This window comes from Canis lupus, chromosome 6 (assembly GCF_003254725.2).
Source record: "Canis lupus dingo isolate Sandy chromosome 6, ASM325472v2, whole genome shotgun sequence".
NCBI lineage: Eukaryota > Metazoa > Chordata > Mammalia > Carnivora > Canidae > Canis > Canis lupus.
In genome coordinates this window covers 28,319,152-28,342,920 of record NC_064248.1, presented here as the reverse complement: position 1 = coordinate 28,342,920, position 23,769 = coordinate 28,319,152, and the positions used below count along the sequence as shown (strand labels likewise).

Below are 23,769 nucleotides of genomic sequence, written 5' to 3'. Positions count from 1 at the left end.
AAATGCAGCCCACAGGCAAAGACAGACAGCACAGCATTCCAAGGAAAAGCAAATCAAGCTTTCAGGGACGTCACTGTTGCTCCCACAAGTGAGGGCAGTCCACGGGGGCCGGCTGTTACCTGCTGCTGTCATCAAAGGGCTGAAGCGAATGCACACACCCTCCACTTCCAGATCCATGACAGTGAGGCCGCTTGCAGGCACCAGCTGTTTGAGCTGCTCTCCCAGCTGCAGGGACAAGGGTGGAGTGAAGAGGTGCCCACGGGCAGGGCCTCACGAGTCCTCCCACCTCCCCTCACCCACTCAGCGCCAGGCCCAGGAGGCTCCCGTGAACAAATGTCCCTGAGTCTCGATTCTCTTTGAATACTTATGGCCCCTTCTTTTTCAATGGACTAAGAGTTTTACACTTTTTGTTATTGAAAACTATAACTTCAGTGTAGAAAAATCTAGGAAATACAGGTAAACCAAAAGAATAAAATAAAAATTACCCACAACACACTACTGAGAAGCGCCCACTGTTGACGTGTGATAGGCCCATCCTGGGTCTCTGTATTTTCTATTGCCATAAAACGTGATACCCTCCATGCTGGGTAGTGACCTGTAGCTTTTCACAGAATTTATGATGACCATTTCCTTTCTGCCATAAACATCCAGCAACAGGGTTTATCCTGGCTGTTTTGAATGTCATTGTATGAATGGATCATAACTCATTCACCAAAGCCCCTAACAGGAGCATGACCCATTCTATGCTAGGATGGATGCTGCTATGGTGGACACCCTGACACTGTTCAGAACATTCTTTACATGAAAATCCCAGAGGCACAATTTCAGTGTCAAAAGGCAGCCGAAGTGCAGTGTCTTGGGTCCATACTGACTTCCAGGTGCTTGGGGGACTCTGGCTCCTGCACCTCTGACACTGTGACAGACGCTCACCAGAACTCCAAGGCGGCCACACCGCACTCCCTGTCTGGCAGGGAGTTTTGCAGCCATACTCAGCAGCCAGGAAATGGTCACCCAAGGGAATGACATTGGAAGGCCCTGCCAGAAGTTACGTAGCCTGTGGAGCGGTGATCTAAGAGCCCTGGAGGGAAGCCCAGCACCTTCACGGAGCATCCCTCCCGAGGGTCTGATTTCCTAGACCTGACCATGTATTACTCCATCTGGGACGAAGAAGAAAGAGCACACGACCGCCATTCTTACCCAGCGATTCAGGGCATCACAGGAGTGTCTCTCCCGGCCGACTGCTGACGGTGCCATGCTGGGCACTGGGATGGCTTTAAGCACTGGATCTGATGACACCAAAACAAAGAAAGGGGATTCACCTTCTGGTAACACAAATCCATACGCACCCTTCAAACCTGATTTCATGAGCTCCCAACATTAACCCAAAAGAGAAGTCTTAAATATTACAGAAATAAAATCTGTAAACGGTAAACAAAATGTGGTATATACATACAGCGTAGTGTTACTCATCTTTAAAAAGGAAGGAATTTCTCTCACATGCTCAATATGGATGAACCTTCAGGACATTACACTAAGTGAAATAAGCCAGTTACAAAAAGACTCATGCTGTAGGACTCCACTCACATGAGGTACCTAAGGAGTCAAACTCAGAGACACAAGGTAGATGGTAGTTGCCAGGGGCTGGGAGGGAGCAGGGGATGGGGAGTTGGTGTGTAACGAGTATGGAGTTTCAGTTTTGCAAGATGTAACGTTCTGGAGAGCTGTTGACAACAACGTGAATGTAATAACTGAACTAAACTATACACGTATGATGGTAAACTTTTTTTTACCACAACTTAAAATTTTTGAAAATGTGTATCTTACAGAGGGGTTTTTAATAAGCTTCCGTATTGTTTTTCCTCATGAAAAATATAACACCTGAATATAATCCCACAAATAGAATTCTTACTTTCATTTAAGAAGTCTTTTTTCAAGGAACTTTGAGAGGAAATGAAAGGGTAACATTTTAAGTTATCAGCTAGTCTATCAACCACCGTGCAATGTAAATCAGAGAACTCAAGAGCACCCAGAGTGGGCCTCACAACAGAATTATCCTCCTTTTGTTCAAATGGTCTGGGTGCCTGCTTGTGCTGTGCTGGGCATGAGGGATATAAGGTGGACAAGGTTTCTGTTATCCTGCTGTTTATAGTCCATCAAAGAAACACCATAAAGGAAAGAAATGAAATCACCGTATACTGTTGTAGTGCCATGAAAGAAGGTGGGGCCTGATATCCTATGATGGAGTTGCCTCAGGACAGATGGGGAAGGCCTCCCTGAGGACGGACATTATAGAGACCTGAATGTTGACAGGGAGCCAGCCAGAAGAATGAAGGGAAACATGCTCAAGGCAAAGGAACAGCAAGTGCAAAGGTCTTGCTCTGGGACAGAGCAAAATGTTCTAGAAACTCGGAGGCCAGTCAGACTAAAACAAAGTGATCGGCCTAAAAGGAAGTCGGAGAAGATGGCAAAGGCTGCACCCCACAGGCCTTGTGAGCTACAGACCTTGGGCCTAATTCAACAGAAACCGTAAGATACTGAAGGCTCTGGGCAGCGACAGGGCACGAGGGCACGATGAGACTCCATGTACATGCTTGGACTGCATGCAGAGAATGGTCCAGAATAGGGTGTGTGAAGTTCACGAAGAATCAGTTCAGTAGGGACAGTGGCTGTCCAGGTGAGAAATAACCATGCTCTGGACTAGCTGGGTGGTGCTTGGGCCATCCTTTAAAAGTAGCCTCATGTTATTCCCAAACTCAACTGCCACGTCTTCAACGTATGTTTACATTGTATTTTAAATTACTTTACTTTCTTTTAAAGATTTTATTTATTTATTCATGAGACACACAGAAAGAGAGAGAAGCAGAGACACAGGCAGAGGGAGAAGCAGGCTCCATGCAGGGAGCCGGATGTGGGACTCGATCCCGGGTCTCCAGGATCACGCCCTGGGCTGAAGGTAGCGCTAAACCGCTGAGCCACCTGGGCTGCCTTTTTAAATTACTTTAAATATAAACTATGATAAGCATAGAAAAATAAAATAGAGATTTGGGGGCCCTATTTCACATACTTTGATTCACTCAAGTTGTATGTACATGTGTATCCAGATCTCTATTTTCAAGGGACTCTTACCCATTCATTCTAGCACTAGTCCAGGGACTGGCATATGGAAACTACTGGTTTGATCATAGGAAACTATAAGTAATATGCTACGGCATTTAGGTCTGGAGTTCTTACGAAAATTATTATTATAACTTTTTTTTTTTTTTTTTTTAAGAGAGAGCAAGCATGTGCAAGAGCGAGGGTGGAGAGGGATAGGAGAGGGAGAGAATCTTAAGCAGGCCCTACACCCAGGGCAGAGCCCAATGGAGGCTCAGTCTCATGACCAGAGATCATGACATGTGCTAAAATAAAAAACTGGATGCTTAACACACTGAGCACAATGAGGGTCTCTTAAAAAATTAACATCTTCTGAAACAACGACTGAAGATTTTAGCAGTCAAAATATTTGGACTATCTATATAAGCTGAAATAAAACAGAAAGCTCTTGAACATAAATACAAAAATAACCCTTTTTAGAATCACCTACCTGAGCCTGGTAATTCCTGGAAAAACCTGAACACCACTACTGGAGAACTGAGCTCATCTTCCACCTGAAAAATCAATCTGATATTACCAAGTAACATTAAATCCCAACACCTGCAAAATAAAACAGTGAGTTTGAAAAACAGGCTAGAGATAGCATGTTTTCTTAATAAACACATAAAATTCAAAGGTTAATTTCAGTTGCTACAGAAACAACAATCAGGGGCTTAGTAAAATTCCTAGAAATAATTCTAAGCCAGTTCTGAGAATACATTGCTGAATTATAGCATCTGACACTGGTAAGCTGAAATTAAAGCAGGAGAAAACTATAATAATAACAAACATAAGCCTGCCATTATAGATCAAAGGTGGCAAGGTACAAGTAGAACCAGAATCAGCATGGGGAGAGCTGAAGCTTTCAGGAATCCAGAAATCACACTAACTCTAACTCAAGCAGGACTGACTGTAACTTTTTTTTAAGATTTTATTTTTGAGAGAGAAAGAATGGGGCAGAGGGAGAGAGAGAATCCCAAGCAGGCTCCACGCCCAGCGCAGAGACCGACATGGGGCTCGATCCCACAACCCTGAGTTGAAATCAGATCATGACCTGAGCTGAAATCAAGTCAGATGCTCAACTGACTGAGCCACCCAGGCACCCCTGACTGCAACTTTTTATATTCCCAGACAAAAGGGGGATAAGTACATTCTTCTCATTTTGAAAAACTCTCAGACCACGATGTAAATCCTGCTGGTAATGAAGATACAGTCTAGAGCTAAATCTACATATTTTCTAAGTCACTGAGGTGGTACTTCTAATCGGGACAGGTGTCAGATGACTATTAATGGATTTCATTAGACAAAAACATTCACCGCATTAAGATCACTTAATGATAAGATATCACTTAATATCACTGTTAAGATTAGCCAAATGAAGTTCAAGCTCACCACTGAGCAAACATACAGCTGGCCATCAACTCTACCACAGCACGAGGATACAAAGGGAAGGGCAATGCCTTTGACAGAATATGGCACACAGGGACAGTAGATCTTCAACAATTCTAGTCATAAGACCTATTTTCCAGGGCACCTGAGTGGCTCAGTCAGTTGGGCATCTGCTTTGGCTCTGGGCAAGATCTCAGGGTCCTGGGATCAAGCCCCACATGGGACTCCCTGCTCAACAGGGAGCCTGCTCCTCCCTTTCCCTCTGCCCCTCCCTTTGCTTATACTCTCTCTCTCAAATAAATAAAATCTTTAAAAACAACAACAACAAAAACAAACCTATCTTCCAAGGCACTGCATGTGAGGTCTCCATGGCAGAAATGCTAATGTGCTCAGCCAGGAAGTAGCTGGCCTTGGGGCTTCTCTACTAACCTCTCAAAGGACCACACGGATGTGGTTCAGGTCAAGCAAGATATGTATCAAATCTGCCAACTTACTGAGCTGATTCCTGTGCTCACCTGTCTATCATCTCCTTTGACCTTCATATTAACAAATCTATTAATATCTTTAAAGCTAGAGGGGCTTAATATCTGAAGAGAATGTAGTAAACCCAAGGAGACAGAAACAAAAGCAACAAACTTCTACACCCATTCCCCCATCCTCAGTTAGGATAAGGCAGGATGATGTGAATGCTGAGACTTCTATATTTAGTTTAATACAGTCTTTGGTTTCTTATTTCTTTGAGCTTGGTGGTCTCAAATGTCAGTGCATGAGAAATACTGTCCAGGGTTATGTAGACAGAATTCTGGTTCTAGCAACACAGCAGACTGAAACGCTAGATTAAATATCCTGATAACCAAAAAAACCTGATAACTACTGCTAGGCTTACAAAAACAGTGACTCTAAAAAAAAAAAAAAAAAAAAAAAGAAGAGAAAGCAAAGAATACTGTCAGCTGAGCAGGGGCTGTTGGGAAGGGAGTAGGTAGGAGAACCTGGGTTTAACATCTAGAGTCTTCAAGCCCATGTGCAGATGGGGGGAAAGGGCATATAAAGCCAGGATCCTTTGAAGGATGCTCCTTTGAAAAGACAGAGAGAAAAAACTCTACCCACTGACCAGCAAGAGGGCCTACCTGAGGCTCTGTCTACCCAGGGAGAAAAAAATTCTCTCTTGAGAGATCAAAACATTAGGTGTGCACTGCACCAGGCTTGACGTCCCATGTGGCACAGGAGTCCTAAAGCTGTGGAACTGATGGACAGACGGACCTGAGCCAGTCATACAAGTATCTAGTTCATGATGACAAATTATGACACACACACACTCAGGGAGCAGGAGTCAGCAGACACAATCCAGGGGACGATCTGTGCTCCAAGAATTCAAATACTAAAGCAACAGAAATAGACCATAACAACCAGGCTTAAATAGAGAAATGAAGACCAAGAACCATTAAAAAAAAAATAAGAAGAAAAAGAAAAAAAGAAAAGAAAGATGACCAAAAAGGAGGCACCAACTTGAACAAGAACTAAAGAGAATTTGCTGGAAGGAAGAAGTTGTCACCAAAATAAAAACCCAGTGAATGGCTGACACGGGTGAGCGGCAGCTCAGGACCAAAGTAAGGCCTGGAGAAACTCATGCGGCAGCAGCCGAGAGGCAGACACGGGATGTGTCCAAGGGACAGATGGAACATGGAGCGACAAGGTTCACTACACTACCAACTCAAGGTCCAGAGGTAAGACTGGAGAAGGCGGTCATGTTTGAAAAAACAAACTTGACAGGATTAGGAAAAAAAAAAAAAAAAAAAAAGAACCCCAGGTTAAAGAAGCACAAGTCTCAGGCAGGAGTCTTAGAAAATCTTCACTCAGACACACCGTGGTCAAAGAAGCAGAACCCTAAGGGCAGAGACAATCTTAAAAGCCAGCTGAGATGTCAACCGCGCACAGGGGCATTCTGAGGTTTTCAGGGGTCAGGGGATGTATTGGATTTCCCCCTAAATGCTGAAGGTCAGGACGCAGCCCATGTGCCCAGCAAAGCCAGTCAAACAGCAGTCCATGATGCAGCTGCTGAGGAGACCAGCACCGAGCCGAGGACAAACAGCTGCCTAAGGCCTCTGGGCACCCGGGAAGCACACCTGTGCTCCAGGACCAAGAGGCTTCTCCAGGGCTGGCTGTCTAGATGGGCAAGAAGACCCCAAGGAGCTTGGAGAAGGAGCTACGATGCTGTAGATACAGCTTGTCTTCCACAGGTTCAAGTCCTGGCTCTGCCACCTACTACGATGGGAGAAGGGACATGTAACCACAGCAAACAACAGAGATGAAAGGAGCACTGCTCCACCACAGGGACGTCTCCTGAGGACTCAATGACTGGGGATCTATGGGAGCACCACAAAAATACTGTGGCAAGAGAAAAAGATATTTAATAGGGACCAGTATTTTATGATGCCTTACAGCCTTCACTTTGCTTTCTCATACATTATCTGATCTGCCCTTTGTAACAAGCCACTGAAGTGGGACAAATACCAACTTTTCCTATAAACTGACCAGGGATAGAAGGGCCCACTGGTTACACACAGGCCTTGCAGTATGAATCCCAGCTCCACCATGTCCTAGTTGTGTGGCCTGAGCATGTCACTGAACTGCTCTGTGCCTATTTCCTCACCAGGAAGGAGGGATAGCCATTGCAACCAACACACAGATTAATTTATTTGCACTTAAATACCTACTGTAGGCTGAATACTAGCACAGTAAGAAAAAAACAAATAAGACAAAAGTCCCTGCCTTTATAAAGCATTTACAAAGAAACAGACAAGGAACACACACATGGTCTCAGGTAGTAAGAACTGCAAAGAGGGACAACACCCAGGGGACAGAATGATGGATGGTGGCTGGGCTGGTTTACACAGAACAACGAGGAAAGGCCTCTCTGAAGACATGATACTTTTTTTTTTTTAAGATTTGAGAGAGAGACAGAGAGACAGAGACAGAGAGACAGAGAACACGAGAGTGAGCACAAGCACAAGCAGGGGCAGTGCAGAGGGAGAGGGAGAAAGAATCTTCAAGCAGGCCCCGCACTGAATGCAGAGCCTGACCTAGGGCTCGATCCCAGGACCCTGAGATCATGACCCGAGTCAAAATCTTTTTTTTTTTTTTTTTAATTAACTTATGATAGTCACAGAGAGAGAGAGAGAGAGGGGCAGAGACACAGGCAGAGGGAGAAGCAGGCTCCATGCACCGGGAGCCCGACGTGGGATTCGATCCCGGGTCTCCAGGATCGCGCCCTGGGCCAAAGGCAGGCGCCACACCACTGCACCACCCAGGGTTCCCCCGAGTCAAAATCTAAAGTTAGATGCTCAGCTGACTGAGCCACACAGGTGCCCCTGAAGACGTGATATTTGAACCAAGATCTAAAGGATAAGAAACCAGTCATGAAAAGAACTAAAAGGAACAGTGTTTCTAGCTAGAGGGAAGAGCAAACACAAAGAAGACTATGGTGAGGGGTAATGAAAGACCGCACATGCTCAGTACTGTGCATGGCATGCAGCACGCATCCCATACACAGCAGCTATGATGATGACAGTTACTGAAGCCACAGTGCTTCACGGTGTTTGCCATTATTGCACATCTACTGAGAAAAGCATCCACTGGAGGGAGAGATGGAACAGGGTTCCATGGCCTTACAAAGGCAATCTAAACCCACTAGCACCAGCAGAGTCTCTCAGCTTGGGGGAGGAGGAGGGACAGGGAGAGAGGACATGAGGAGCCCAGTGGGCTCAGCGAGGGAGAGACAGAAAGTCCACTGGCCTAGCGCTGCCTGATTCCTGCCATCTTGCTCATGCTAGTCCATAGTTTGGGCTTCTCTGTTTACTAAAGGATCCAACCAACATACCTTCACTGACAACTGAGCTCACAGGCTTAGGCAGTTAAGAGAATGACTCAATGTCACAGGGCCTCAGTGGTATGGCTGAAATTAGAACCCAAGTCTCCTGACTTACATTCATCCCACTGCTTCTCCAATGGGCCACTCTCCTCTTCCAAGCTAGAACTTGGGTCATCTCAGGTCAACTGAAAAGGCTCCAAGCTCCTACTCTGACGGCAATGCAGAGCAGCCCCCCTCTCAGGCACTGAAAGCAAACTGTGTACTAAAATGGATATCATCTCTATTATCTTGAACCCCAAATTAATTCAAATATTAGTTTTACACTTAACTGTGTCCTGCAGAACTGTCAAAGAAGCACTGACTCTGTTTAAATTAGAATCTGACCTTTATTTTCTGAAATTCTAAAATCCTATGAAGCAAAACATGAAAACATTCAAATCCGAACTGATACTTGATTATCAGCCCTAAATCCTCATCTCCTTGTCTAGTAACCACCCCTAGGCGGCAATCTCGATAGAGTTTGGCATCTTTTAGGGAGATACCAGGAGACCAGAGTAAGGCCACACGCCTATCTCTTCCTTACTCCCTGCTTTGTGCAAATGAAAACTGGTGTCAGAAGGATTCAGAAAAAGTAGTCCGAAACACTGTGAGAGACAAAAATGACTTTTCACATCAGTAAGATGGGTGTTTTAAAATCATTGGGCAGGTGAAGACAATAGTGTTTGTTAGATCTTTGTGCATTTCTATATTTAAACAGAATAAAACTACAAATGATTATATGAAAAGCACCACAGGGGTTCAGCATATGGTACAAATTGCTAGGGCTTCATGCTTTCTGTAGTTAGGTCATCAGGATGCGCATGATTCTCTTCCAAAAAGAGCTGTCACAATTATACTGAGATGCATCAAATCTGGAGATCATTCTAACTTGAACTTAAGCTATTTACTAAAAACAGATCAAAACATATACCGTACCAAGATTTTGATGTGGTTCACTTTTTTCAAACTTTCTTGTAACCTCTGACTCTGCAAAACACAAAGAGCAGCAATTATTATATTTTCAATTAAATTCTATACTTAATAATTACTGATTTTAATTTCATTAGATCAGGGCAACATATTAAGAAATGGTTTTCAGGAGTGTCTTTGCAGGCCTGCACACAAGGACCTCAGCAGGCACATAATGCCATCTGTCACTTGGCGACTCCTGAGTTAGGCCTCCCAATTCTTGCTTTACAACAACTGCAAACATTCCCAATCTTTCAGTTGCAAGTTACATGTGGCGCTTCCAGAAAAGCTTTTTCTAATAAGACATACATAAATTTGTCGTATTTGCAAAATCAGTCATCCATTCTTTCAAAAACCACTCAGTACCTGGCAACAAATGCAAAAACAAACCAGTGGGCCCACATCAAACTAAACAGCTTCTGCACAGCAAAGGAAGCCACCATCAAAATGAAAAGGCAGCCTACCGAATGGGAGGAAGTATTTGCAAATAATTTATCTGATAAGGAGTTAATGTCCAAGATATATACAACTCCTACAACTCAAGAGCAAAAAACCCCCAACATCTGATTAAACAATAGGAAGATCTGAATAGAGATTTTTCCAAAGAAGATCTGCAGATGGCCAAGAGGTACATAAAAGGTGCTCAGTATCACCCATCCTCAGGGAAATGCAAATCAACACCTCAATGAAGTAATGCGCTAAACCTGTCAGAATGGCTAGTATCAAAAAGAAAAGAAATAACAAATGTTGGCAAGAATGTGGAGAAAAGGGAACCCCAGGGCACTACTGGTTAAGAATGTAAACTGGCATAGCCCTTATGGAAAATAGTACTACCATATGATTCAGCAATTCCACTTCTGGGTATTTATCCAAAGAAAGCAAAAATACCAATTTGAAAAGATATCTGCACCCCCATGTTCACTGCAGCATTATTTACAATAGCCAAGATACAGAAACAACCTGAATGTCCAGCAATGGATGGATGAATAAGGAAATATGGTATATAATGTACATACACAGTGAAGTGTCATTCACCATAAAAAAGAATGAAATCTTGCCATTTGTGACAACATGAATGGACCTTCAGGATATTATGCTAAGTGAAATAATTTAGAAAGAGAAAAACAAATAGCATACGATCTCACTTATATGTGGAATCTAAACAAAACAAAAAACCCCACAAACTTATCAATATAGAGAAGAGACTGGTGATTGCAAGAGGCAGGGGGTGGAAGGTGGCAGAAATGGGCAAAGGTGGTTTAAGGATACAAATTTCCAGTTGTAAAATAAGTCAGTCACAGGGATGTCATGTCAGCATGGTGACTATAGTTCCTAACACTATACTGCATATTTGAAAATTGTTAGAATTCTTAAAAGTCTTCATCACAAGAAAAAATAATTCTGTAACAATGTATGGTGACACGTGTTACTTAGACTTGTATCTGTGGTGATTGTTTCCCAATACACACAAATATTGACTCATTATGTGGTATACCTGAAACTAATACAATGTTATATGTCAATTATAGCTCAAAAACCCTCCCAAAGTAACAAGTAAACAGTAGGAAGATCTGAATATTCCTACCGAGTGCCGATGTGCACAAGGCGCAAAACTTAATACTGGGGAAGGAAGAGGAAAGACACAGGAGGAAGAGCTGTTCAGACACAGGGTCTGGAATAAGCACCCCTGAGTTCAGAATCTCACCTGCAGGATGAGTAAGTCCATCTGCCACTTACTAGCTATGAGCGTGGACACTATTCAGCCTCTCTGTACTCCAAGTCCCTAATGATAAAATGGGGAAACAGGGCTGTTGTGTCAGATGCATGGAAACGGTCGCCAGAACACGGTGTGCATCATATGTGTGATGACTTTCACCCTCATCATCCTATTATTATCTCCATCCCAGGTCTTTCATCACTGATGTGGGGATAAAACAGCATCTACTTCATGCAATTGGGGCTCATGCATTCTGCATTTACTGAATGGAAATGTGGAAAACCCTCATGAAAACTATTTGTTAGTACGCTGTATACCTGTGGACTTCATATTCTAGGGAAGGTCAAATGAGACTGGGTGGTCAGTGCACTGCATAGGGCTTCGCACAGAATAAATGCCCACTAACTGCTTCCCAGGAAGACGAGGATGATGATGATGACGATAATGATGAGAGGAAGCAACGGAGGAAGATACAGATTTCTGCCCCCACGGATGCACTAAAACCACATGTGCTACATTTCCCTGCAGGTTCACATGCGCTCGGAACAGCAGGGAGTCAGCGACAGGCTATGAGAAGTCCTATGACCAGCTACAGCATTTGCCTGCAGGCAGACAGAGCTGCAGTGACCTCAAGGGCTTGGTAGCTAACGTCTCATTATTTTCCTATGCTCCATAAGCTAGAGGGAATTGAAGAGCCCTCCCCTGATCCCCAGACCTTCCCTGAAGTGACTAAGTTACCAAAGCAATAAAGGTCTCTCCTTCTGAGCAACCAAATCTCAAGACTTGAGTGGAGAGCCTGGTGAGACAATTTTTTCAAAAAATGTGCTTTTGTAAAAATAATGAACATAAATCTTAAAGTTATCTCATGTAAAAATCAAACTGCTTCATTTACAGTATCTCTGTTGCATCAGAAACTAGGGTTAGAATGAACTATCCTGACATCAGGAACCCAAAGACAGCTGCTATGGTGATACAAAGATAGTAAATTTCCCTAAACATGACACTTGAGAAGTGCTGATTCCACAGAATACATTTAAAACATAGATTTTTAAATCCATCTACATGTGATCAGGCGCTACTGTAAAAGCCTCACACATATGAGCTCATTAAGTCCACCTAACAATCTCTTATTACCTCACCCCTGTCTCCCACGTAAGCAAACAGACTTAGGTGACGTCCAGCTTTCAGACTCAGCTCTCACACTGCATTAATGTGACTTTTTTTGCTTTCTAAACTATGGCATAATTATGCATTTTCATAATCAGAACACCTCATACAGAAGGAGAATTACAGAACTGTCCCTAGAGCCTTGCCACTTGGGAGGCCAAGCCAGCTGGTATTAAAAATATGCAGCCCATGGATTCACCAACCCCTAGTGGCCCTATTTCCTTCCCTCTCAAAAGACAGCCAGTCAAGTGCCACATTTACCCTCCCCCACCCCCCCACCCAACACTCCTCTTTTGTTTCTTCCTCCACTCCTTGGCTCTCATCCTGTGACTTCTTTTCTCATCCTATGATGACACGGGCATTCATCTTATCTGATTTTGTGTGGATACAAATGCTGGGACACCGCAGCAGTCCCTCCCAGAGCTTTGGACAGGAAGCATATGCCTGCAGTCTGCTGCTCATGAGATGCCAAATCCAGCCAACAAAGTAATGGACAGCGGGTGAGGCAATGGGGCAGTTTTCAGTCACTGCTCTTGCCACGGGGTACTGGTGGCTCAGCTGAACTTGAGACTTCTACTCACCAGTTGGCATGCATGCTTAATCCTCTCCACAATCCCATCAAGCCCCAAGTACTGTAAAGACAACCACAGCGGTAGGGCACGGAGCTTGTCTGCTGGCTTGTTTGATGTAAGACCGGCAACTAAAGTCTAAAAAAAGCGAATATGGTTTTAGTGATCAAAGCCAACGAAGACACAAGCAGAATTACCTAGTTTCCTCTGCATTTATTAGTACATGTTAGATGCTATGCTAGGCATTTGGTTTGTCTTATTCATCCGATCAGCTACAGTTTCATGAGGGCAGTATTCTAGGCAACCTGGATCAGAGAACTTGCTTTCAAGGGTGCATGGCTCAGGTGCGGCAAAGCCAGGATGAGAATCCAGAGGGGTCACGTCCCACAGCCAGATCTCTCAGGCACTCAAGAGGTAGTCCTATCCAAGGCTGAGTGTCCTCAAACACCTGGCCATTATCAACTGAGCAAGACATGAACTGTCTTATTAGTAAGAATCAGTGAAGCTTATTTCGCATATGCCTATCACGAACTGATCCACTACTAGCAAGAACCACTTTTTTTTTTTTAAGATCTTTTTTCTTTTTTTTTTAATTTATTTTTTATTGGTGTTCAATTTACCAACATTTAGAATAACCCCCAGTGCCCATTCACTCCCACCCCCTGCCCTCCTCCCCTTCTACCACCCCTAGTTCGTTTCCCAGAGTTCGCAGTCTTTACAGAACCACTTCTTAAAAAAAAGAATTACAACCTTGTAGACAACAGGAATTAGGAACTTTACTCTTAATGTCACTTCTGGGAACCTATTCTAAGGAAGTAATTCGAAATACCAAAAGATGCTCTTTACTTTAGTAACAAAAAATTGAAAACATCTTAAAAGTTGACAAAGAGAATGATTAAATTGTGGTATTTAAGTGATTGAATATTACAGAGTCATAAAATGCCATAAAAAGTTCTTCGTACACATGGGGGCCTATGGGGAAGATAAATAGAAAAAAAAATGCACACAGTACTGTTTCATTTATGCTAGAAACATTCTTTTGATTAAAAAAATCTCAGGTGGCATTAAGAAAATTTTTCACTTTTTCCATACTTTGCTCCTAGACTCAATAATGATTATTAGCACCACATCCTAGTCCCCCCCAGTGAGAGTGAGCTTACCAAGGCAGGATCGTCGTGTTTATAAAGGGTGACTGCAGGGACAGCCGGCAAACCCAGCCATGGACCTGGAGTCAATGTCATGCTGTCACATTTGGTTGCAGCCTACCAAAGAGAAAACAACTTTTTGTTATAGACTATCAGAACACACTAAACCACATACTCTTCCATTCATAAAAAGCATGAAAAGTCATCAGGGATTAAGAGATTTTTTTTTTTTAAAGTAAGCTCCATGTCCAACATGGAGCTCAATACAGGGCTTGAACCCACAACCTTGAGATCAAGACTGGACTGAAAATCAAGAGCTGGACTGACAGAGCCACCAGGTGCTCCAGGATTAAGTGATTTTAAATTCCTTCTTAAAATCACAATATTTAGTAAATCAATCACATACCAGCACTGATGAGGAGACATAACCTAAAGCCAAGGTTGCCAGATTCACACTGGAAAAAAAAAACAAATTATTTATTGCTGCTTATTAAGTTTATATTAAAAACAAACAAACAAAAAAACCAAAAAAGGCTATGTTGTTTTAAGCTGACATTTCAATGTCATTCAGCTGGGTTAAAAGCATTTATAACAGAAAATGAGGTATATGCAAATTTCAGCAAAACCTTGAAAATGTGCTTTAATCCAAAGTGTTTTAGGGGATGTCACCTACTTACATAGTGTAATGGGTATCTCATTTTTTATCTTTCATACCTATTATTTTCCAGTCATCACTCTCTTCCCAAAGGGATAAAATAAGAACCCAGCTCATATGGTGGGCTGGGTATGGATTCCCATAGCTGCCCTGTATCCTCCCCTAAGATCTTCTGGGAAACCACCCCAATCTCCTCCATCAGACCACAGCGTTGGGTGGAGGAGACACCACCACCTGCTCCAGGGGTGCACAAATAACCTCAACTACCAAAGTGTTAGACTTCCCTGGCCACAGTGATGGGTTTAGTAGGAGACTTTTGCTGGGACTTCTGACCCTCAGGACACAAGCTGGAAAACAAGTTGGAGCCACTGCAATTAGTTTGTACCAAAACAGAAAAATCTATCTATAGATGGAGGCAACATAAAGGAAATGAGGCCAAGTGACTGGGGGAGAGGGTGGAGGGGAGAGGAAGATGCTGAGCCCCGGCTGACACTATGCCTAAATATAATCCTAACACCATTTTTTTTAGTGTGAGCCAATAAAATCTCTTCTCACCCAGACTACTTTGAGTTATTTTGTTACCTTTACTATGCAACCGAAAGAGCCCTTAGTGATAAACGTTACAACAAAATAAGAACCGGGATGCCCACTCTTCATGAACACTGCCTGCAGGCCTACCACCGAGCCAATCTTGCCCTCTACTCACCCCTCCACGTGAAGCCATATGCCGTACTGCTCACAGAGTTCTTTCAAACGCCCAATCTTATCTGTGTGCCCTACTGCTGCAGTTCCTAGGGTGAAACACACAAAAAAGGATACTAAATACTTTGAGTCTTTACAGCATGATAAAAGCTTTTAACTACATTATCTCTAAGCAGGAAGTAACATTCTATGTCTCATTGAGATTTTCTCTGTGAACTGGCTTAAAATCAACTTGTAAAAGTTGATTCAAGTTCTGAAGTGTGCATATTCTTTTTATGTAACTATAGAAGCAAGCTTGTTAATACTGCTACTTAAAACCTCTAGATGCTTTTTTTTTTCTTTAGCTACTTGATGTTCTTTCAGGAGAAGTATATTCAAGTCTCTCACCAAGACTGTGGGTTTGTGAATTCATATTTGTATTCTATCAATTTTTCCTTTGGCTTTCCTTTATATATCTCAGTTACATTTGTCAGCATTCTTAACTATTGTGTCTTATGGAGTACATGAATTATAATTAGTGTGTAGTCTACTGTATCTCACACTAACATGGCTGTCACTACTTACCCAAGATACTCTTTTCCATGCTTGCTTTTTGTCCCTTTCTGGGTTATTTTTATTTAGGTGTGTCCATTATAAATGTACATTGATAAATTTGTGGGGTTTTTTTTTTAGCCCCACATATATGAGAGGTTCTTTGTTTTCAATCCAGATTATGCATTCTAAAGTTAAACATACTGAATGCTTTAACCCGTCTCCTTAATAAATCTGTTTACACTACAGGTTGGGTAGGCGGGTCCCTCTTCATACAGCATGAGTGAAACTGGACTTGCACATTCTCCCGACCGTCCTAACCTTCGCATTAACAGAATCCCACCTAACAAGGCTGCAAACCCCCACCAACCACCTCAACAAACACAACTAATGCAAGTGGTTCTTTTGCACAGTTTAGGTCTATAAACCCTCTATCACTGATTTTTGTATACAGAGGTATGGGTTAAGATTCATTTTTTTTTCCCACGTGGATATCTGCTTTCAAGGCCACTGGTGGAAAAGACCCACCCTTTTTCCCTTGAAATACCTTGGCATCATTGTAACAAGTCAAATGACCATATACATGTGAGTCTATTTCTAAACTCTATTCTTTGCAATTAATCCCACACTGTCCTGATTTCTGTAGCTTTATATTAAAGCTAAAAACCAGATAAGCCTAAGTCCTTTTTATTTTTTTAAAGATTTTATTTATTCATTCATGAGAGATGCAGAGAGAGAAGCAGAGACACAACACAGGCAGAGGGAGAAGCAAGCTCCATGCAGGACTCCAATGCGGGACTCGACCCCAGGACCCTGGGATCACACCCTGAGCCAAAGGCAGGTGCTCAACCACTGAGCCACCCAGGCGTCCCAAACTTAAGTCTTTGAATTCTGTTCTTTTTCAAAATTATTTTGGTTATCTTCACAGCCTCTATATTTCCATATACAATTCAGAATCAGCTTATCAACTTCTGTAAGAAATTGTAGCCTGCTGAAATCATAATAGGGACTGATCTGTAGAATCTGTAATTTGGGGAAATTAGACTTTGTAATATTGAGTCTTCCAACAGGTGTATATGACCTATCACTCCATTTATTTGGGTGGGTCTTCTTGAATATCTCTCAGCAACATTTTGTAGTTTTCAGTGTACAGATCTGGCATATATTTTTGTTAAATTTATCCATAAAGTTTTCATTTTTTGATGCTATTATGAATGGCATTTTTAATTCAATTTCAATGGTTCATTGCTGATATACAGAAATCCTACAACCTTGATCAGTCTACTTAATAGTTCCAATGGCTTCTCTGTAGTTTCCTTAGGATTTTCTATTTACATAGTCATGCCATCTGCAAGTCAAGATAGTTTATTCTAATATGTGTGTCACTTCATTATTTTTCTTGCCTTATGCACTGTCTATAATTTCAAGTACAATGCTGAATATGAGGTGGAAAGCACAGCAGAAAGTGGTAGAGGAACTGTTATATACAAGGTGGACATTTTAAGTGTTACATTTTAATTTTTTAATAGATTTTATTTATTTGACAGAAAGGGACCAGGAGAGTGCACAAGCAGGGGAAAGAGCAAGGGAGAGGGGAGAAGCAGGCTCTTTAATCAACAGGGAGCCAGGAGACACAGGGCTTGACCCTAGAATCACGACCCGAGCCAAAGGCAGATAGATGCTTAACTGAATGAGCCACCCAAGTGCCACTAAGTGTGACATTTTAAAATTCAATTTAGAAAGGAAGCACACAAGAGAAGGAAGTACTTACAACTTAAATGAAGAAGTATACAAACCAACAAAGTAACTTCCTAAACAAACCAATAATTAAAAGGGAATCTAAGGAGGCAAATGTAGTATTGTAATCCTCACCACGATGCTAATACAAACTACCTTAAACATGTGGCACATAAACATTTCTTTAGACTCTATTTTTGGGTTAGTACCCAGTCATTCTCTCATATGTCTAAAATGGGAGATTCAGTTCGTAGTACCTACCAGCATTTGCTACAAGCAAAAGGGGCAGTTTTCCTCGTTCTATATCATCTTTAATCAGTTTCTCCAGGAAAGCAACATCCTAGATGAAAAGGCAAACCACAAAAACATGAAGCAACTAGGATAAAAGTTATACAATAAAAAATTCTAATAAATAAATAAATAAATAAATAAATAAATAATTCTAATTTTCAAAAGAAGCAGATGGTTCTGAATCACACAAATCAATTCTTACTCTTTTATTCTTTAAGTAGGTTCCACACCCTGCTGGAGTCCAACATGGGGCTTGAATGCATGACCCTAAGATTAAGCCTCGAGTTGAGATCAAAAGTCAGATACTTAACCAGCTGAACCATCCAGATATTCAAGTCTCATTTTTCTATTTTCTCTAATCATAGAAACAAAAATCAAAGTTTCCCTTGAAGATTAACTACAAAAATTAGTTAAATGAGATCAAAGTTAAAAACTGCACAAAGGATGAGTATTTCTATAATTTTAAACATGTTTAAAGAAAATAGTCTCTTAATCCCCCAAAATAGCTAAAAATATATCTCTAATATTACTCACTGATGTATCTGAACCAGAAGAGCAAACGACCTTGGAAAAAGAAACACAGAACCCTAAACCTATTCCCTTTTTTCTGGCTTCAGCTAGAAAGGCTTAACACTTGAATGTTTAAAAATAAGCAGAAGAGGAGAAGGGAGGGAAAAATAAAACAAGATGAAATCAGAGGGAGACAAATCATAAGAGACTCTGAATCACAGGAAACAAACTGAGGGTTGCTGGAGGGGAGGGAGGTGGGGGGATGGTAACTGGGGGATGGACATTAAGAAGGGCATGGGATATAATGAGCACTGGGTATTATATAAGACTGATGAATCACTGAACTTTACCTCTGAAACTAATACTACATTATATGTATATGTTAACAAGCTGAATTTAAATTTTAAAAACTTAAAAATTAAAAAAAAAAAGGAGAACCCAATTTTTTTTAAAGACTTTATTTATTCATGAGAGACACAGAGAGAGAGGCAGAGACGCAGACAGAAGTAGAAGCAGGCTTCTTGTGGGGAGCCTGATGTGGGACTTGATCCCAGGACCCCAGGATCATGACCTGAGCTGAAGGCAGACGCTCAACCACTGAGCCACCCAAGCATCCCAGAGAATCCAATTTTGATCCCACATTACAATAAAGAACCCCATTTTCAAAATCTGCCATTCACAAATCCAGACAACAATGATAACCTTTCTAAGGATGAGCTTAAGAAGAAGTTTCTGGTGCTTAACTGGATTCCCATGTTTCTACTTAAAGCAGGTGATATAGTAATGACAAGACTGCTTAAGAGGCAAGTGCTCCTGACCTATATGCCAGCCAACCTTCATGGACATGCAAACCCGGAAACACGTATTATGCAATAAATACAAGCAATAAATGAAAAAGCTAAAATTACCTGGAGGCCAGCAAACAGAACTTCATTTGAAAGGAAGACAGTTTCAAAACACAATTCTGTATTATTTTACAAACCAAAAAGAGAACTCACCATCTGATGCTGGGATCCAAACATAGTGTTACACGGCACACGACACAAACATGGGAAGGGCAACCCAAGCTGCAAGAGGAAACATACAATTTCGTAAGAAAGAGCTTTGTCACCATTCACTTATGCCCCTAAAAGACTGTGGCTCTGAGAAAAGTCACAATTACTCTTTTTAAACAATTCTTCTCCTTATGAACTCTTAATACTATAAACAGATGCTATAGTACATCTAGAAAGTCAAGTTTAAAAGAAAGGTCAATTTCCACAAGCTGAGATTCTAATTTTTTTATTTGAGAGAGTGCACGTGCATGGGAGAGCACAGGCAGGGGATGGACGGAGGGAGAGGGAGAAGCAGGCTCCCAGCTGGGCAGGGAGCCCTATATGGGACTCAATCCCAGGACCCTGGGATGACCTGAGCTACAGGCAGATGCTTAACCAACTGAGCCATCCAGGTTCCCCCTAGGAGCTGAGATTCTTTTTTTTTTTTTAAGATTTTATTTATTTATGAGAGAGAAAGAGAGAGAGAGAGAGAGAGAGAGAGAGGCAGAGACACAGGCAGAGGGAGAAGCAGGCTCCACGCAGGGAGCCCGACATGGGACTTGATCCTGGGACCCCAGGATCACACCCCGGGCTAAAGGCGGTGCTAAACCGCTGAGCCATCTGGACTGCCTAGAGCTGAGATTCTTAAGAAAATACAGACAATATAATATTCTCTGTGTTAATGAAATGAATAATTATCAATTTATGCTCTGAATGAGTAACTATCTTTTTTATACTCTAGAATATACCAAAAAACAAAAACACGTTTCCAAACCAAGAAACAATCAAGCTCTAAGCATTTTGGGAGATAATTTAGGATCCTTCCTCCAAGCATTAGTGATAAATAACACAGCAAAAGGCATTCAAAGAAGAGTATCTCATTTATGGATCCACCCACTCCTAAAAAGGAATAAATATGGATTAGCAGATGTACATTTCTTAAAGAAATGAAGTCAGTGTTATGAATGAAGAGAGTAATCATCAAATAAATTCTATATTCTTTATTTTTAGCTTCCAAATCCTTGAAGAATTTATAGTTTTGGAAACTTTTAAACAGTTACAGCATATTGTTCTGTGTAACTAAGACTTGGTAGCACCATTTTGAGACCAAAAACTTAATGAGCACTGTATGCACACTTTATTTCCCTTGAAGGATTTTCTTTTTAAATTATGAAATAAAACCCAAGACACACAATAAAAAATACAGAAGATAAAGGTGAAAATGCCCTACCATCCCATACGCCATCACTCCACCACTCTTAACAGGTTAGTATAAAACCTTCTAAATATTTTCTAAGTATTTATATAAATTTTTTTTTAGGTATGAAAAACATACACATATGCACTTTCTTTTTTAAAAGTAAGCTCTGCGCCCAATGTGGGGCCTTAAACTCATGGCTCCAAGATCAAGAGCTGCGTGCTCCTCTGACTGAGCCAGTCAGGCGCCCTACACAAATAAACATTTTCAAAAACATGAATATGACCATCTTATATATACTATCCTGCCATCTGCCTTTCTCACTTAACAAAATACCCTCATACAGTAAAAGCTCTACACCCAGGGTGAGGCCGGCACTCAGGACTCGAGATCAAGAGTTGCATACTCTTGCGACTGAGCCAGCCAGGCACACCCCCACCCCCACACATCTTTTAAAGATTGGACTCTTGCCTCAAGACAGCTATACGTCCGTAAGAACCTGGCTTACAGTAGGTACTTAATAAGTAACTTGTTCCAGCTTTCTGTAAGTATATTATAAATCTCATTCTGTACACACTCAAAAAGAGGGCATAAGGGGAACTGTGTGGCTCAATCGGTTACGCGTCTGACTCCTGGTTTCGGCTCAGGTCATAATCTCAGGGTCCTGAAATTGAGACCCGTGTCAGATTCTGCAGTCTGCTGGTCTCTCCTCGTCTCATAACTAAATAAAATCTTAAAAAAAAAAAGACATAATTTCTTGTCATCAGTGATCATAGCTCATAATCAACTTAAGTCCCTGAGTTTAAAAAAAAAAAAAAAAAAAAGTCCCTGAGTTTTCCCCATGTATCTCCCCAGGACTCCTCCATCCTATGGGTTTTGCCTTAAAACAGTCTTGGCCAAGAGGCTGAACATTTTTTTTGTAGCCCTTTAGTTGGGCTACATGTACCATGAACTTCAAAAATGGTAATGCTCTTTGATCCTGTAATTCTAGATAGACTCTGAAAATCCATCTAACTAATATAATCTAGAAAATAATTTCTAAATATAAACAAAGCTTGGAGAAAAAAAATGTTGACTCTCTCTCTACACACACACACACACACACACACACACACACACACACTTAAGGGGTGCCTGGGAGGCTCAGCTGGTTAAGCATCCAGCTCTTGATTTTTGCTCAGGGCGTGATCTCAGGGGTGTGAAATTGAGCCCTGCATTATGCTACACACTGAGCATGGAGCCTGCTTAAGATTCTCTCTCTGGGGCACCTGGGTGGCTTAGTGGTTGAGCACCCACCTTTGGTTCAGGTAATGATCCTGAGGTCCTAGGATTGAGTCCCACATCAGGCTCCCCGCAGGGACCCTGCTTCTCCCTCTGCCTATGTCTCTGCCTGTGTCTCTCATGAATAAAGAAAATCTTAAAAAAAAAAAATTCTCTCTCCCTCTCCCCTTAATCCTGTTTGTGTGTGCACTAACGTATATATATATATATATACAGTGAATATATATATTCACATAGATGTATATATACATCTGAAAATTCATTAATATACATTTATATATTTTCTGGTAATGACCAAACATATTGTTTCTTTTCATTTGAAAAGAACTGCAGCTAAAGACACAGGTCTACATATTTTATAAAGTTTCAGGACAGACAAAACACAAGTACTTTAAAATATCCACTATATACCACATTACCTGATTACAAAGGTACTGGCCCAGGCCAGGCCTAGCAGCAGCACTAAGATATATAACAGGTTTCTTGTTATATAACACATTGAATCCATCCACTACAAAGTCTTCATAACGAGAATGAATAGCAAGCCTACAGATCTTTGCAAGTCCTTCTCTTTCTTCTTCGTGGAAATAAGCACAGCCATTTTCATACCTGTTAAGAGACAGCCATATATCAATATGGTCTTATCTTATGTTAACTCTCATTTTACAATCCTGGAAGTAATTCTTTTCTTAACCTAGAAACTGTCATCTAGAATAGTCAAAAAAGCTAGGGATCACCCTCAGTCTCTTAGACGGCTGACTTTACCCTAGAGCTGGAGGTTATAAAGAATAGAGCCTGGGTGGCTCAGTCTGTTGAGTGTCCAACTCTTGATTTTGACTCAGGTCATGATCTTAGAATCCTGAGATCAAGCCATTCATTGAGCTATCTGCCCAGCAAGGAGTAAAGTTGTCTCCCTTTCTCTCTACCCCTCACCCTGTTTGCTTGCTCTCTTTCAAATAAACAAACCTTAAAAAAAAAAAACAAAAAACAAACAAACAAACAAAAAAAACAGAACAGAGGCAATGATCCTTCATCCATACTCAACTCCACAGAGAGCAGAAACCATAAGAAACAGTAGAGGACAGGAGTCCTTCAGATATAAAAAGGCTGAAATCATGGTTCTGGCTTATTCTACAAGAAGGCCAGTACTAGATAACACAATTGAGGTTCTTAGTTTCAGCCCTAAAACATCCAAAGTAAATAAAATTGTCAAAAATGCTAATCAGCCTAACTTCTGCTTTCACTATTATCTGCCTGGGCCAAATTACTCTTCTCAGTCTGCTAGAGAAATAAGGAGAGAGAATTTCAATTTCAGGTGGTAGACTTTTATTAAAATAGAAGAAAATTTCTCCTTTGCAATACAGTTAGGCAAACTTAGACTCTCGCCAAGCCAACCTCGTTCCCAACTTCTGAAAGTGAGTCTCTCAAGATAAATCTTCCAGGACTAGGCAGACATTCCTTTTCTTTAAAAGTAACAGCATAAACACAAAAATATCCCTGGTCCTCGGTCTTCTACTGAATCCCTACCTGCTATAATTATAATAATGCCAACATTATCACAGCATAAAGCAAATTTCAATTTCATAACACACATCCAACTTTCTTATAGCAGCATTTCCTTTCCACTAAAGCACAAGCTAATACTTTGATTAAAAATACTTGAAGCATTTTCCTGCTCTATATCTTCTATCAACATATGCCAAGCAGGAATCCTAAAAATAAGTAACTCTGACATTATCCAAACTACATGTGCTTATGTTCTTGTCTCTTGGCATATGCTAATTCTTTCACTCATTTAATCTTCGCAACAATACCATGACATAGATGTTCTTGTT

General features: G+C 41.4%; 1 protein-coding gene across 5 annotated transcripts in view; it reads right to left on the bottom strand.

Annotated features, from left to right (window-relative positions):
- Positions 1-23,769, bottom strand: part of PDXDC1 (pyridoxal dependent decarboxylase domain containing 1) — a 52,306-nt gene that overhangs the window by 6,930 nt on the left and 21,607 nt on the right. For all 5 annotated transcript variants that reach the window (XM_025416444.3, XM_025416436.3, XM_049111370.1 and 2 more), the window contains 11 exons: positions 22,354-22,543; positions 19,420-19,488; positions 17,882-17,960; positions 15,357-15,441; positions 14,402-14,450; positions 14,011-14,112; positions 12,863-12,988; positions 9,365-9,415; positions 3,584-3,647; positions 1,198-1,286; positions 120-225 (listed from right to left, as the gene is read on the bottom strand). In XM_025416444.3, the coding sequence (XP_025272229.1) occupies positions 120-225; positions 1,198-1,286; positions 3,584-3,647; positions 9,365-9,415; positions 12,863-12,988; positions 14,011-14,112; positions 14,402-14,450; positions 15,357-15,441; positions 17,882-17,960; positions 19,420-19,488; positions 22,354-22,543 (1,010 nt within the window). The remainder of the gene's footprint in view (positions 1-119; positions 226-1,197; positions 1,287-3,583; positions 3,648-9,364; positions 9,416-12,862; positions 12,989-14,010; positions 14,113-14,401; positions 14,451-15,356; positions 15,442-17,881; positions 17,961-19,419; positions 19,489-22,353; positions 22,544-23,769) is intronic.